Below are 17,525 nucleotides of genomic sequence, written 5' to 3' on the forward strand. Positions count from 1 at the left end.
AGACAAAAATAATCTGTGCTTACAGTCATGACAAGAGGTGTCACACTATGAGATACACACATCCACCTCTGCAGACGCAGCACGGTGATGAACCACATGACCCAGATGGGACTTGAACCCACAATCTCCAGCTCCGGAGGCTGACGCCTTATCCATTAGGCCACTGGGCCACAGAAGTTGTAACCAGTATATTACAATCAATACAATAGTGCAACAAGGAACATGTGTCTAACCACTGTAGACATTCTCGCTTGTAGGAGCTCCGTGGCCCAGTGGCCTAATGGATAAGGCATCAGCCTCCGGAGCTGGAGATTGTGGGTTCAAGTCCCACCTGGGTCACAGTCCTGCGTCCTGGGTTTCTACAATAGAGCAGCTCACCTGCTGGAGGGAGGCCCTTCCGTCATGCTTGTCCTTTACAATCAATCAGTATGTGGCTGGCGAGCCTCTTATCGCACAAATATTCAGGAGAGCCTCTTTGTAAGTTCAGGACTCCTGAATGCAGCCGCGTTTCCAGAAGGATTTCAACGTGCGTGTGAGGTGGTCGGGAGACGGAAGTGGCTAGCAACTCCTGTGGCTGACCAGCTGTTTCCCCACTCATCATCTTCCCACTTATTCTCAAACTCTGTCAACAGAGAAGGAGCCACATGTCCAATACCAGCTGGCATCAAAGAACAATTACAACTTGTTCAACTGAGAAATTCCTCTAGAACTCTCTCCATCTTTCCCCAGCAAACAGCTGGACGACCAAAACAATGCACCGACGTTGGATTTCCTGTGTTTTCTCCTTCTGTGCTGCCTATATCACCATATTGAGCCTCAGCTAAAGTGTTTGTGGGGAGAAGGCGGCCTGAAGAATTCCCCCATTGCATTCCGAGCCACACCTCTGATCATCACTGTTGTTTTCTTACTCTCACACTCGATAGCAGCTGCCACAGTCGACAACAGCGTCTCACTCTTTGTACGACAGCTGCCACAAGATGTTCAGATAGCAGCGATAGCGCCGATGTTTTATTGAGGAAAAAATGGATGTGTGTGTTTCAGAAGCGTGTGTGTGAAGCAGCAGCAGGCCCTGCAGGCGACTCTCTCCGTGCTCCGCTCCACAGGAAGTGAGCTCACAGATGTACGGGGTTTCCTCAGCCAGCTGATGGGGGCCTGGCAGGCCTTCAGACCTCAGATACTACAGCATAGCACTCAGGTGTTCTCAGGTAAGGTGCTGGGATGTGGCGGTTGAGCTGATAATCTCTGTTAGAATGAATATTAGTGAAAATCCTCTGGAGCACCACTGTGTCCACGGGTGTGTGTGTGTGTGTGTGTGTGTGTGTGTGCGTGTGTGTGTGTGTGTGTGTGTGTGTTCATTGTTGACAGTAAATGCCTGAAGCAGAGTTAACCTCCAGCTCACCTCATGGGTGGGTCTCCTCTCTGCAGCACATTCCCAGCAGCTGCATGTCTACATGTATGTGTGTTAAACATGCTTCGGCTCTCATGTGTAACAGCACAGCTCTAGTTTTATTCTGAAACGTGTAGCTGTGTCGTTGTGGAGGTGGAACATCTCATTTTCAAAGGGCTCCTGTACAAAGTGCTGCAAAATTTAAAAAAAAAAAAGTATAAGCAAGGAATAACCAGGTGATGAGATTTAGAAGAAAACGTAAAATCACCAGAAGTGTGGAAGCCGAGGCAACAGGTCGCATTAAAACAGAGTGCGAAATCTGATGAAGCACCAAGAAAAATACAGCCTGACATGCATGTCGCCTGAAGAGATTTAAATGTGTCGACACAGCATAAAATATCTGAGACACACACAAGTCAGAAAATAACAGACACAGCCCAGAACACTGAACACACACTTGTGGACATCAATACACACGTTTATACATCCCCTCTTTAATAAAATAAATGTGTGAATGGAGGCCTGGATATGTAAATAAGCTGCTCACGTGTTACCAGTCACCTGCGTATGACTCTAAACTGATATGAGCCTTAGCTGCAATTAAAGTGCGCTACCTGTTCATTAGTGTTCCGTGGTTATCGTGGAACATCAGAGGAGAACAGCGGGTAGAACTTCAAGGGAGGCGGAACAAAGGCTCAAAGTGGTGGAACATGAAAACATCATTCAGTTTGTGCAGTAGACGATTCGAAGGCGACGAAGAGAGTGTTTTAAAGGGCTTTATTTAAAAACCAAGGAGGACAGAGCAGCCATGGCGATAGCGTGACCAAGGTTGTATGAATCTGTTCATGCGTGTGCATGTGCTCGAGCATTTGTATGACCTATCCCTGAACCGCAGCCATCTGCCAACACCCTGGGCCATCCTTAGATTATATGGTATCTATTTCCCTGCAAGCCAACTTTTGTGTGTGTAAGTGTGTGTAAGTTTTTGTGTGTGTGTGTGTGTGTGTGTGTGTGTGTGTAATAGCAGCAGTATCTAAAAACATCAAATATGTTCCCACACAATGTAGCAGAGAGTTCTCTTTCCTCTCACCTCCTCCACCTGTCTCTACATCTGTTTGTCTGCGTCTGCCAGCCTGCTGCGTGATACACAACATCATTACATCAATGCTTAAGTTGGTAAAGAGTACTGAAAGGAGAGGTACTGAAATATTGATCGCCTACAAGTACATCTACTGCGATTGCAAAATACTTGAGTGAAAAGTATTCTCTCAGAACCTAGTCCGACTGTGCCGGGTGACAGGACTTCAAATGAGCGGTAACTCCAAACGTCCACCTTGATAACGGTTAACTAACAGTTATCCTAACAGTTCTCTGACGAGCTCCGTATGATGAACCCGTAGGAGGAGCCAGATTTAGAACAAAATATCACACTTCTTGTAAAGGGTTTCTGTAACTGTCTAATATAATATCTAATATCCAGTTCATAGTTATTTATTTTTTATTTCATAATTGTTTTTTCTTGTCAATTTCTCTTTTCCTTTCTTCTTCTCCCTGTAAATGCTGCTGAAACTATTGAAATTTCCCCGGCGTGGGATGAATGGAGCCTTCTTCCTCTTCTTCTTGTTCTTATTCTAAAGTTCCTTTCGACCAATGTTGGGATGTGATTCACCGCATTAAACAGAATCATCACTTTTGTCTCATTATTCATATTTTTGAGTGAAAGCTACATTGAAATGATGATGTTGTGACCGAGAAGTTCTTTATTTTGACACACGTTCATAATCACGTGGCTCAACGTGTGGCCAACTGCCCAGCTGTACTTGAGAGGAGCCATTATCTCTTCAGCTCTAACTCTGTCTCAAGTGTGCACGGCATTTTAGCACCGGCTAAGGTCCTCTTTTTAATGGCAGTGTTCTCCACCTTCCCCTGTGTGGTTGTGCTCTCACCTCTACAACCCTCAGCCGTTTATATTTCATAGTTTTCAATTTCCTCGCCACAATTGGTTATTAACTTTATTAGCTATTTCAACACAGACAGGAGCTCGGTTATTGGAAGCCTGCAAACCGCACCACTCTGCCAGCTCCTGTTTTATGTGCTGCGGTGATTTCGGATGAACTTGGTGATTGTCTCAGTAGCAGCTTATCTTTTTAAAAGTGGTGAAGTATAACGCATACTCACAGATAAATACAGACAGTTTCCTGATATACAGACATCTACAACAATGACACGGCCGTGAACTTTGCTCATGTGTGAATCGTTGATCCGTCTCTCAGAGGACAAAATCCTGCGGTAATAAAGTCTCCAGCAGCTGAGGCTGTGGTTCCGCCAGTAATATTTTCTTTTATGATGCGTAATAAACTCGGCAGACACCCAAAAATTGTTGCGGTCCCTCAGCACCAAATTAAGAATTCCAGTCCGTGCATGTTTGCTAAAACAGGTAAAACTGTGTGTGATTTAGGGAACAATATGGCATCCGACAGCTGTTGGTCCCAGTTAGCTGCCCGCAACGCACCATAAGAGTTCCACCGCAGCACAACTGCGGTTTTATGTGTTTCAGTCTTCTACTATTAACAGCTTATTGTTATTGAACATAATGAGTTGAAAAATAGCATAAACCAAATCAAGTGTCCTGTATTTCACCCCTGGTGTGAGGGAGAACGAGTCGGTTGGTTGGTGGAATTACAGTGAAACTCAGCTCTTGAACTGTGTCGTAAAACTGGTTCTCTCCTCTAAACGCATATTTTAGAACTTCTCCTAAAGTTGCTCAGTCTGCTGTTTCTCTGTATGAGAAGAAGAAGAGTGAAATAGTGTGTTTGTGAATAGCTCAGTCATTTTGTGGTCAAGTGAACTAGGGTGTAAACAGGTCCAATTATTGATTGTTGTCTTTCTCCAGCTGTAAGACAACCACGCAGTTCGTGATACGTCTGTGTGGTTGCTTTGGGCTTCAGCTGCCATCCAGCAGACAAACGTAAACTAATATTCGGAGATCCTGTTTTCTCAGCTTTCATGAAGATAGAACCTGTTGGAACCTGACTCAGACGTCTGTGGAACTCCTGACTCTTCTGCCTTTACTCCATGTTGCCGAATGTTTATTGGAGCATGTATGAGGGAGTTTGGGCGAATGGATCGGATTTCTGATGTCAGATCCACGTATGTGTGCCCCGTATCGGATCGGTGCATCGCTGTTCTTAAATTGTGACTCCACACATTTGTGTGTTCATCTTGATAGATTAAAAAAATAATCTTTTTTGATAGCCTACAGTTTTATTTTGAGTCACTGTTCAAGGCTCCTCTGGCCCTTCATTTTCCAGATTTATTTGTCTTTTGCGCCTTCTTTTCCTTGCTTCCAGTCACTCCGGAGCTCAAAGCCACCCAGCAAACATGAATGTGAGCGACTGCAACTCACGTGGCTTCAACCAGAAGCAGACCATGATGAGCTGGGAGGTTTTTGATGGATGCAGGCTTCTACAACCAGCAAATCCACGTATTTTTAATATCAAGTTAACAGCAGCGAACATGGGCGATTGTATGTTTGTCAGCCACGAGTGTCTCAAGTTATTTTTGCCCTTAAAAATTTCACCAGTTTGAGTTTCTCAGTTCAGCTACTGCATCAAATAGTGGTAAGATAATAATAGAAGTGTGTGTGTGCACGCACACGTGTGCACTGACGTATAATAGACACGTGTTAAGAACGACAGACAGGCTGTTTATTGCCTTGCGAAGTCTCTCTGCTCGTATTTATTCTAGTCTCTGTTTGGACGTGTCTGTTTTTGTGTGTATTTGTGAGTATTTCTGAGGTTTTTTTTGTCACTTGAGTGTCAGGTCTTTGTGTGTTTATTGTTTATTTGTGTCTTTTTTAGTGTGTGTCAGTGTGTGTTGCTTTACCCTGGCGAACCTTGTCATGTCACAGTGACCAGAAAGCAATTATCAGTGTATTGCCGCTTTGAGGAGGACCTCCTTCACTCCCCTCTTCCTGCAGCGAGAGAAAGAACGAAGGGGAATAAGATAAGTTGAAAGAGAGGGTAGGTAAGGAAAACAGCAACAGAGGAAGAAATAAATGACGAGAGACTGAAAGCAGGAGAGAGGTGGCAAGACTAGGAGTGACTGAGAGAGAAAAGCGAGGAGGGAGGGCGAGGAAAACAAAGACACGGGGGAAGAGAATGTCAGGCTGACATTGCTGGATCAGTTTGAGAGCTCTCCAGAGCCGCAGCCACCGTGCCCTGCCTTGCTGAGCTGAAGGACCCTCACTCACAACTCACTCCATACACCACTGCTGCTTCTCTGTTTCTGCTGCTGTAACAGTGCCAATTTCCCCACTGAGGGATGAACAAAGGTTTATCTCATCTTATCTTATACACACTCCACACACACTCCACACACTCATACAAGCCAAATACACATTTCTGAATCAGGATGGGCATTGAAATCTGGTTCCAGTGAAAACAGGTTTAAGCTGGTTTGATGGATTGATACCATTTGCTGAACGTGGCCATGAATGACGGTGTTATGACATCTGTGTGACGTGACGGTTCCTGGTGTGGTTGTTGTCGCCGTGGTTATCGGTGCGGACCAGCATCTGGCGCTCTGCTGCTGAATCTTGTGATCGCACAACATTCTGCGGACCTCTGGTGAGGGGCTGGCTGAGGCCTGGTCCGGCTGCCTCAGGTCTCCCAGCATATCTAGCTTCTTTTGGAAGTTAGGAAGTTTGCATGTTGCCGCGCGGCGCTTGTTGGGTTGCGGTGGCGAGCTACTCCTGTTATCCGTTCTGATGTCCGCCTCTTGAGTTTGGGTTGAGTTTAGTGAGGATGGAGGGAGGGAACCATGCTGCGGCCTGCTCCTCTCCTCTCCAGCAGGCTGAGGTTGTGTCGTCTTGATCTGTTTTCCAGTCGGTCGATTTCAGAAAGCCTCTTTAAATTCCTCTTCCAGTGAATATGTGGTTCTTGTTTGTCCTGCTTGGGTGCCGCTCCTGCAGCTCAGCCTCCGGTCCCTCTGGCTGAAGACTCTGTCCTTGGAAGTTTTGTCCATTTTCTTTGTGAGAAATTGGTTTTATCGATCATGCCAACCCGACTGAAAAATACAATACATAGACCAGTTCTCCTCCTTCATACATAGAATAACTGTGTCAACTAGGAGAGAGCAGTTAAATTGCCGTCACTGACGTTTGTGTGATGAATTGTTCTGCCTTTAATTAAAGTCCCTGCTGAGCCAAATTTACACGCCATACAGATGCGATAAATGGTTTTACGTTTGCTAAGCACACAAACAAAAGATTCGATTCCACAGTCCTTGCTTTGGATTTTTTTGCTGTCTGGCAAACATGAAGAAAATCCCCTGACACCCTCTGTATGGAAACAACATGAATGCCTTTTATCTGGCAGCGACTAATAAAGAAACGCTGATGTTACTGTTGACCTCATCTCGTGTTTTAACAGCGATTTTCTGTTGTTTGCGTCAGCCGATGACACGGATCGTCCACCGCTTCCGAACACACAACAACCAAGTGTTTTCTGGTCAATCCAACGTTTTTTCCAGCACCATTTTTGTTGTTGTTGTTGAGCTGCTTGTTTTTACCAGCTGCAAAGCAGTTCTGATTTATTCACCTCACCTGGTTTCTCACCTCACTGATCAGAGAGGCTAATCAGACTTCACCCCCGCACTGGTCATATTGGTGAGATTTGTACAGTTTCTTCACTCCTCAGTTTCCTTCCAAACCTTTTTGATGCTGGCTTCTCAAACGCATAAATTCATTTTTTCTCCCTTGTTGACTGCAGACTGGACAGGAAATGGATGTACAGTAAAAACAGGTTGGAAGTGGAACAAAACAAATCGAGCCCGATTCTTCTCTGATACACGAGCCGGTGAGAACATCTTCCTTGGGCACAAAGGGGAAGAATGTGATGTTTGCACACTCACTTTCACCGCATCGAATCGGTGTTATTTACAGCCCGCATAAATGTATTCATCAGGTGTTGGCTCGGAGGTGTAAATTGGCGTTTGCATGGAACCAGCACGTAATAATATCCTCGATGGCTCTTCTGTCACTCTTCTGCTGGGGAGTACACTCACGTATCCTTGGCTATTGCTGTTTGGCATTAACAGTGACCTTTGCAGTAATGATGATAATGGGGAAGGTGGTGATAATAATTACCCTTTCATGTCCTTTCCCTGCTCTAACAGCCCCCCCCCCCCCCACACACACACACACACACACACACTCTCACACTATTTTGATGCTTTTCGGCTTTAAAGTGGCTGATGAAGCTTATAACGATGAAGGTGATGAGAAGGTAGATGGAGATGATGGTCAAGAATGAAAATGACGATGATGCCAGTCGTGAGTGTAACCTGTTCTCATTTTATATGTCACTTCTACTTGAAGACAGAAGGCCGGTATGCAAATATTGCTATTTAAGACAGAAACTATTGGCGTGACTGAACTTGAGTGCGTGGAATCCACTCCTGCCTGGAGCTGCAGTAAAAAAAATCCAGTGTAGTCTGACAAGTTGTTGGCCTAAAATTGCCGTTGAGCATATCTCCCGGATCTGTTTTTAATAGATGCATTCAGTGGCCTGGAAACCTGTTACGTAAAAATTGAATGTGCAGAACTGGATGTCATTCCCCACCTTCAGCAGATCACTGCAGGTTTGCATTTAAACAAGTATTTATATCCTACATTGAGAACCCTTGAATACCTCCAGCATTCCCTGCAGTCCACGTCCCGCTCTGTTATTCTTAAAGCTATTATGCTAATTAAATGCTGCTCATTTGTTTCGCTGGGGAATATTTTGCTTTGTCATCTCTTCATTGCTGAGCACACAGTGTACTGAAGCTGTCGGGGTGAAAATGGACAGACAGTAAAGGCAGGAAACAGTAGCGAAGCACTTGATATCACACTCACAACAACCAGGAGTGCCAGACAGCAGTGTAGAGTTTCATGGTTTCCCCCCTGAGCACAAATTCCCTTTCCACCCCCCCCCCCCCCCCCCCCGGCTGCCACAAGTCACTCTTGCCCCCCTTAAACTGCTTCCTGATGTCTCTTTTCTTGAACCCGTTTTCCTCACTCCTCCCCTCTCACCTTTCTGTTCCTTTCCCCTTCTTTATTTATTTCTCCTACCAATCTTGTCACTCTTAAATTGTTTCATTTCCCTCCCTTTGCTCAAGTGTGAAGTAACAATGTGATGATAGGAAGACTCTGCCTCCTGTACCTGTCTGTCTCCTTCCCCTCCTCACTCCCTCTGCAAATCAAACACTGTAATTGCCTCTGGTGACAAGTCTGGCAACGAGCCACTGACGGGTGGTACCAGTGTGCAGGCAGGCTTTTGTAAACTTTTACAACATCTTCATTGTGTCACATTAATGTGTGTGTGTGTGTGTGTGTGTGCGTGTGTGTGTGCATGTGTGTGCGTGTGTGTGCGTGCGTGTGCAGCCCTGAGAGAGGAGATGAAACATTCCAATGTGGAGTTTCAGAAGATGAGAGAAGAGAGGGAGCATCTAGCACGACAGCTAATGTAAGCACACACACTCACATGCACGGTCGGGAACACAGGTGGAGTGCGGTATGTGGAATATGCTGGGTGAAGAACAGGTCAGCGCGGAGCTTGGTTCTATGTGTAATTTTTGTCAACCAATCAAAACCTTTTGTAATGTCCTCTTGGCCCCGCCTGTCAAAGAAATGCTCTTGTTCTGCCCACCAGGCCTGTTAAGCTGCAGTTTCTGGAACCAAGGTGGGACTTTTCTCGGGTAAAATAATGTCCCAGGAACTAAATTTACATCCTGGTTCCTGCTTCCCAAGTGGGGGTTGTTCCTCCAGAGCTTTGTATTTGTATTTCGTGTGGTCAAAAAGGGGCGATACACTTACACCTAACCAGCGATTGAGAACAACATTCCCTGGCGAGTCCTGTCAGGACTGGCCCGCTGGTGTCACTTGAAGAAAACACAGGACAACTTTTCCAGGCAAATTTGTTTGAAGGTCCCACGAGGAGTCCCAGGAATATTGTATTGTTTAAATCCTACAGATTTCACATTAAAAATGTAAACACCATGAACCGGAAGAACCACTGCTGTTGGTGCAGCCTCACAGAGTCGTTAGCATTAGCATCCATTCTGTTTTACAAGTGTGAGACATGCAACATTTTAAAGCTAGATATTCACAAACAACATCCTCATAAGTAAGTCTTGAAAATCCATGACCCAAAGTTTCCTTTTCAAAAAGTAACAAAAACACTTGAGCTAGGATAGTCCAAGTAATTTTAGTTTGGAAAAACAGAATCAAGACGATTGTACTTTTTGTACTCGCCATGTCCAGTAAAAAAAAATACTGCTTTTTGAAGCAGAGGAATCCTTGGGAAGGTCACTTACAGGTCAGGTTTGGCCGTCCGTTTAATTGTTTGTGTTTAACTTACAAAGAATTTCAAAGGGATGAATTGCTCCATATTTGGTTATGTCTTCAGTCTGGTTTTTACAGAACAGTGGCTACTTTGTTCAAAACTGCTTGCATACGCTTAGTAAGTGAAAGGGAATGCTTTTAATCTGTTATCGTCGTTTATAATATTTGAAGTATAACCACTTCCGAAGTGCAGACGCAGACACTGAGACACACAAATACAGAGAGAGAGAAACATACACGCACACACACACAAACATCCCCCCACACAGAAAGGGAGTTGCTGTTAAACGTTGCCTTTATCTGATAATCAAAGCATTATCAAAGCGAGGACTACTTGACCTGACAGGCTACAGATGAAGCTCTCATTTGGTCGCTAATGTTTCCTCCCTCATCATCACGCTCTTCTCCAGCTTCACGGTTGTTGTCGTGACTTGCCTTTGATCTGCAGAAATAACAGACTCTGGTTTTCGGTTCCTTATCGTCATTAAAGCCGCGCGGTGTAGGTTTGCTACGCTGCAGTGCCCCCTGTTGAGACAAGTGGTGAATTAAATTACTCCCATGGATTCCAGTCTGTTAGCTTGAGAAAAACTTCATCGTGATACAATCACGCACACAAAGGAATCGCAGTATCTCTGTGGTGTAAGCACTTAAATAATCAGAATTAGTCACTGAAAGTTTAAACTAGGAGGATTAGCAGAGTCCCGAAACGTCAGAGGAGCCATGAAAAGCCTCAGTTCTCCTGTTTTTTAAATGTTAAGGTTACTTTTAGCTAAAAATGTCACACAATGTTGTAGAAACCAGCTGTTGGATGTTGTCTGAGGTCATGTGAAAGAATGTCCCATGTTGTTTGAATATATATTTGTATACAGACGTGACATTTTGCATGTGTATGCTCCTATGCAGACATGTCCACGTGTAGGGCGCCTGTCACATGACACGTTTACTTTTGTACCGTGTGCGACACAAGCTTGTTATCCGTGTATCTCAATATTTTTACTACATCTGCAACGCCACAAGTGAGGGAAGAGATTTAATGGGCTTGGATAGATTTGAATAAAATTAAAAATGAATGGATGATGTCATAGAATATCAAAATTGTAAGTCCATTTTGCATTTTTTGTTCCTGGAAAAGATTGTAGAGACATTCCTGTTACCATAAACACCGCGTGTATTGTCTTCTGCCCTACCTCACCAATGCTACATACCACAGCGTGTTCGTGTGTGTGTGTGTGTGTCTGAGGAATGTGTTTGTACATCCAATATAGGGATCAGACTTGAGACAGAGAGGATGGAGGGGATGTTTGTAGTCCCACGCGACCCGCCCAGACATATGGACATATGCTATGGGGAGAATCAGCCTTAGGGCCATGTTGCATGATGAGGTGTATGTGAAGGAGGAGGAGGAGGAGTGGGTGGGTGCTCAAGTCTGAGGCTTTATTGCATGATAAGGAGTGTGTGTGTGTGTGTGTGTGTGTGTGGGTGTAAAGGGGAGGGTTAAGGATCTTATATCGGTCTCAGGATCTCCCCCCCCCCCTTCTCTCTGCACAGCATCTTCCAGTCTGGCTTACCCGCTAGGTGCTGTACACATCAATGCACACATTCTTGTTGGCGTGTTGTTCTGATGTGTATATTATTGTGCTGTGAGGTCAAAATAGAGAAGTATATTCTGTTTGTTCAATCCTACCAACTCTGGTAGCCGGTGCTGTGACTGTGACCCCGCCTCCTCCTGTCCCTGGGGCCATACTGAAGAGGTAGTTTTTTTGTGGTTTCACGTACTTTTCCTGATGAGTTTGGTCTGACTTGTGTCTTAGTGGAAGGTGATGCAAAGCTGTATTTCTGTAACTGCGATTGTGTCAAAGCCCAACTAGAAACCACTCACAGGGCGCAAGGTAAACTCAACCGGCCTTGTAGTTTTTGCGTAATACAGCTGAGAGACAAAGACCACCAAAAACATGACCACCTCAACAGAAGTAAAAGCTTTGCGGTAAACCGATCACAGTCGTGCCGGGGTGATCTCCATCTTGCGGCTCCTTTCGCTGATCCATGTTGAGCGCACTTGGGCTCCAAAAAAACAATTTCATGCTTCCTGTAAAATTCTGCTTCTTGCTTTCCTGCCAAGTTTCATGAAAGCTGATTGTTTTTTGGGCGATCCTGCTGACAGTCAGGCACACAAGTGAACAGGTGAAACCGTCACCTCGTCGGTGGAGGCGGTTCTCTGTCTGTGGCCCGTGCGTGGCAGACAGTCATGCGAGGTCTAGACTCTCGTCTGAGGTCCAGATGGGATGTCTGAGTTGATCGGATAACCCTGCTTTCACTGTCCGGCTAATGCTGATTGGTTGCTTGTTGAGACACCCTCTTCCTCACTGTGTGTGTGTGTGTGTGTGTGTGTGTGTGTGTGTGTGTGTGTGTGTGTGTGTGTGTGTGTGTGTGTGCGTGTGTGTGTGTCTGTCTGTCTGTGTGTGTCTGTTTGTGAACAATCTGTATCCTGTCAGCCTCACTATGCATCATATCAGCTCCGGGGCTTCCAAAGCCTTTGATTCTCTCTGAAGATCGTAGAACAAAAAGTACCAGTTTGTGTATGTGCAAGATGTGTTACTATGACAACTGCCTAACCTTTGACCCCTGACTACCATCAAACATCAGTGTTTTGCACCTGTTGCATTTCTGTGGCGCCAGCCCTATTGCCTTGGAAACACACACATGCACACATATTTCAGGGGCACTGTGAGGACAACGAGCGGCTGTGGAATCCCTCTGATCCTAGCATGCAATGTGATCAGCATGCCAGAGACACACTCAAGGGCAGCTTGTTTTGTCGTGACTGCTTACGCACTCGCTATCACACTCATAGCGACACACTAGTTTAGAGCTTTTTTTCCTGCTTTTAGTGGCTGAATTCTTGCATGCAGATTAGCTGCGACTGACTTAGCCTCCTGACTGACATGGTGTCACCTTAAGTTGGCAAATGAACAGTTTCAGCATTGATGGGCAGCTGTGAACTTTGCCCGCGGCCACTTTGACAGCGTTTGTCTGAGGATCAGAGCTCGCGCTGCTGCTCTAATGCCTGGGTGACATGTACGTGGACGGTGTCGGCAAACTTCCTGCTGTATTCTGATTGGCAGGCAACAAGGAGCTCACTCTTTCATCAGAGGATGAAGAATGACACAGATCATCCAACACAGGCCACGTTGAAAGGATGGATATTCGCAGGAAGAGGGGGATAGATGAAAGACAGGATGGATGCACAGAGCAAGCGAGAGATGAAAGAGATGACGGAAGGAATGACGGTCGAGAGAGAGAGAGAGCATGATTGATGTGCTACAGCTTGTTTTCATAAGGCTGATGCACTCCTGCCCATGTGTATGTATGTAGGTGTGTGTGCGTGTGTGTGTGTGCGCGCGCGTGCGCCTATGTTACTGTTGTCAGACTCTATGGATCCCCGGCAGTTTTTGCACAGTTTGGTTCATATGGCAATTATTGTGTAGCATATTGTGATGAGAAGCAAATGTTATCATGAGTTTACTTGCGCAGGCATCAAGAAAATTATCATAAACTACTAACTGAATTCTAGTCCAGTGGTGGAATACACCTGAATATTTGTTTTTTTTATGACTAAAAAACGCTGTACATAGTAAAACAATATACTTCAATCTCACAATCTCTACATTAACTCAACATAATACCGATGCCATGATAACCAAAATAGTTTATAATCCATAATAAATACAAAAGCAGGAAAATCAGAATAATAGAAAATGCTGAAAGAACAAGTGACAACAGCAAGGTGACCAACTGTGGTGTTGCTGACAAGAAAGATGGAGAAACACACAATCTGAGGTTGGAGGTCACGGTAACGTCATGTGACTCCTGTGAGGAAGAATGCAGGAAGTTGTCATGTCCAACATGTCAAGGTTCAAAACAAAGTCTCTTCCGTAGTACGAGCATAAAAACACAAAACCGTTGGTGCAGCACTGCTGTCAAGCTAATTTGATTAAATAGATATCATAACAGAAAATATATGTGACAAAAATAATGCAATTTTTGCTTTATTTGTTATTGATTAAACATTATGATATAAAACCGCACAGGCTGACATCACAATTGATAAATCATGGAGCATTATTAATGCCAGGGTGTATTCAGGGACTGTGTTCATATTTTAAACACACACTCACACACACACACACACACACACACACACACACACACATGCACCCTCCCTCACTTCGGTCCTCTGTTTACCTCATGTTAGATAAAATCAGTCACAGCCCTTCAGGAAAGAGGAAGTGTTTTTCTTTCTCAGATCCCAGAAAACTCTCCCCTCGTCTGTCTCAGTCTCTGGGCGTATATCATCATGTGACCACGTGTCACACATTAATTGATATTTTCCTGAAATGCAGAGACGTTTATGTTGGCTAAACCTCGCCGCGTACGGCGTAAGAGCCATCTGTCTCTGCTGCGTTACAGTTTCAGTGTGCAGATGTTCGGTCGCCTGTTCAGCATCCTTTCCCTCGCTTTCATCTGCAGATGCTCACGTACACATTTAGCTTATCTGCCTCGCTCTCGTGACACTTCCCTGACACGTCTAATTACACTGAATTTTTCTTTCTCCATTCTGATTATGGCTGAGAAGACAGAGAGAAGATTAATGTTTGATTCTTATATGCGTCTGTCACCCACAACAGCTGATTAAGTCTTTTTTACGGCCAGCTGAAGGCTGCAGGTATGTGTTCCATCTGCAGGCTGTAATTTGAGTGACGTGTGCTGTCAGATCCACTGTGTTTACCTTGATTAAATCTTGTGCAACCAGCAAACGTCTTTTCTCTGAAATACATCACACTGCTGGATCTCTTTTTTTCTTCTTCTTCTTCTTCACAATTTATTCAGTGCAAGTCATCACGAGTGCTGGAGACGGTGATGTCCTAAGGTCACATTGAACACACTCGCTTAATTCAATTTCATGGAACATCACAAGGTATTACAGAAACCCCTCGGGAGCCCTCATGCCATCGAGTGCTACCCTGAACACACCCACCGATAATATATGATGATAGATTCTTCCTGATCTCACCTTGTTTCCATGTGCTCTCTGGGTACACCGTACGCCTGCAGCCACAGAAATACTGCTGCACCGCTCCTTTAGCGCGCTGTGCACTTGACTGCACTTTGAACCCCGCATTTAAATTCTCATCATGTCTTCTCTGACCTCTGAAGACATAAAAGAGGGGAGAGAAAGAGAGACGATGGACAAGTGGGGAGCAGGTAGAATGTAGGAGGCCTCAGAGGCTCTGAATCACCAGCAGCTGCGAAAAAAAAGAGCGAGAGAGAGATAAAGATTTCAAACTTGAACTCATTTCAAATGTGACTCATTCTCAACCTCTCCTGGATCTCATGACACACACAGCCCGTCCCCCTGAATATTAGCCAACCTTCAGCTTCAAATAGGTTTGTCATGACATGATTTGAATACAGGCTCACAAGATATTTAAGATAACCATTTTTCTTCTCTTCTAATAACAATTAATGGTGCATGATAGTTGTTCCTACGCTGTATAGTCTTTATATGTCGGGTCAGCACAAGGCTCTGCAGGCCAGAGGAGAAGTTAGTAGTTTACTTCAAATAAAAAGCTTGGTATTGATTCTGTCTCCTGACATACGGAGCGCAGATGTGTGATGAGAGGAGCTGATAACGTCTGCCAGACGACTGTGATTGCTTCTATCGGCGTCTATTTCTGTCTTTCACGTTTAGATCTGTAGAGCTAGCAGATAAATCATAAATGGACTGTAAATGTATTTATATAGCGCAGCAGTACTCAAAGTACTTTACAATACTGCCTCATTCACTCGCGCATTGAGGGTGGAAGCTGCCTTGCAAGGTGCCAACAGCTCATCAGGAGTAATTAGGGGTTCAGTATCTCGCTCGACACAGGAAGTGAGGATCTTTACACAGCCCCTCCGAGCCCCTCAGCTCCTGCCAGATTATATATCTGTAAACACGTGATGGTTGTTTAGGTCCACATTTCTTCTTGGATTGTTCTGTTTTGTGGTTCGTGTTTCTTTTTACTCTTTTTTCTCCGCTTACTTTGTGGAACTCTTTAGTCTTAGTCCATCCTACTTTTGCGGTCCAAGTGGGATGACACAGAAATAAAGACTAAATTCTGTTGTTAAATGATGAAAAACGAAGGTACTGCTATTAGAAACATCCCTGTAAACATAATTATAGAACACACTGGCAGTATAAGACGATAAATCATATTCAGCTCCAGCCACATGTGACTCTCCAACATGCATCAGAGCTCAACAGTCCCTGCCCACTTTGGAGTCCAGGACTTTTGCAATTTAAGATTCAGGAAGAGTTTTAACCCACCAAATATCTCCCAGACTAAAAGTCACCTGGGCGTATTTGATTGAGAGCAAAAGTGGCACCGCTACAGGATTGTGGGCAGTGAAGTCCTTCTCTCTGAGATGTCGAATAGGTTGATTTACAAACCCCAGGGCTTCACAGTCTGCTAACTTGCTAACTTGTGGCTGATCACCTCATCCTCTCTGGAGAAAATGAATTGTCTCGTTAAAAAGCTCACCGTGAGTGGTCTCTTTTTGGGTGAGGTTCCACGTCAGAAATATTTGTTGAAGATCGGCAGTGAAAACTCCGACGTGCGAGCCCTCTCACTCTGTATCCTCATTGCGTGTGGCTGCAAGGTCACAGGGCTAGACAGCCAGTGGCAGACACACACACACACACACACACACACACACACACACACACACACACACACACACATTAACTGATCATGCCGCCAGAGAGGGGATTAGGGTGAGAAGCCAACATTGTTAGGAGGGTAAGAGTGAAGTCTGTGTGTGTGCGTGTGTGTGTGTGCGTGTGTGCGTGCGCACAGAAGGCAGGAATACCACATATTGTCACTGCACGCAGAATTAGAATTAAAACTGTTTTCCAATTTACTTTCTCAGGAGCGAGGCAGCAGCTGTGCGCGGAGCGGGGGGGTCATCTCAAAACACACATGCACAAAGCATATTGTGCATCACTGTAGAAAAACAGCTCGTAGAAACACTCAGAGTCTTGAACTTCTGATGATCCCGGTGGGAGAATTCATTGTTGAGTTGCTCCTTCCTGATGGAGATTCAAGCGTAGGAGTATACTCACAGAGAAACAGCGGTAGGATTTGGGTATTTTTGCTGGAGTACTTTTCAATGACCCCTACAAAAGTGAAAACATGCCCTGCCTCGCAGTCAGAGCCTGCATGAAATGCTACAGTTCAGTGGCAATCTGTAAAAATTAATGTGGATTATCTGTTAGGAAGCAGATTTTTTTAGTCTACTTTGGTTTACTGACCCCACTAAATGATAAAAGAACTGAGGCAGATCAGTTTGTGTCTCCAGGGAGCAGAGGAGACAGAGCGAGGAGCAGCTGCAGCGACAAAGAAACTCAGAGGAGGAAAAACTGCTCAGGTACACCCTCGTCTTCTGTCCCGGCGTGTCACTTGTCCTTTTTTTTATTATGATTGTGTTATCACAGCTGATCAATTCCCAGCCCTCTCCTCTGCTTTCCCACAATCTCTGCACCCATCCCTCTCATTTTCCTCCAAATCATCCTCTTCCTCTGCTCCATCGTTCTTCCCCATCTCCTTCCTTCCAGACAGAGGAGGGGATATTAGTGTCAGCTGAGATCCGCTCTTGGATCATTTGAGCAGATCTTAGGCTCTATAAAGTGCCAGTGACACAGCAGAGAGTCTT

General features: G+C 44.9%; 1 protein-coding gene and 2 non-coding genes across 5 annotated transcripts in view; 2 read left to right on the forward strand and 1 right to left on the reverse strand.

The window, feature by feature from the left end:
• The window catches only part of lekr1 (Leucine-, glutamate- and lysine-rich protein 1), a 72,731-nt gene that overhangs the window by 39,198 nt on the left and 16,008 nt on the right, over positions 1-17,525 (forward strand). For 2 of the 3 annotated variants that reach the window (XM_086215070.1, XM_086215068.1), the window contains 3 exons: positions 1,042-1,205; positions 8,814-8,895; positions 17,172-17,240. In XM_086215070.1, coding sequence (XP_086071196.1) covers positions 1,042-1,205; positions 8,814-8,895; positions 17,172-17,240 — 315 coding nt within the window. The remainder of the gene's footprint in view (positions 1-1,041; positions 1,206-8,813; positions 8,896-17,171; positions 17,241-17,525) is intronic. The other variant, XM_086215069.1, reaches the window with a different exon arrangement.
• On the reverse strand, positions 98-170 carry trnar-ccg (transfer RNA arginine (anticodon CCG)). The gene has a single exon. It is a non-coding gene; the product is annotated as a tRNA-Arg (tRNA).
• On the forward strand, positions 267-339 carry trnar-ccg (transfer RNA arginine (anticodon CCG)). Its single transcript has one exon. It is a non-coding gene; the product is annotated as a tRNA-Arg (tRNA).

This window comes from Aulostomus chinensis, chromosome 10 (assembly GCF_037954235.1).
Source record: "Aulostomus chinensis isolate RoL2024-O1b breed Wild chromosome 10, RoL_Achi_v1.0, whole genome shotgun sequence".
Taxonomy (NCBI): domain Eukaryota; kingdom Metazoa; phylum Chordata; class Actinopteri; order Syngnathiformes; family Aulostomidae; genus Aulostomus; species Aulostomus chinensis.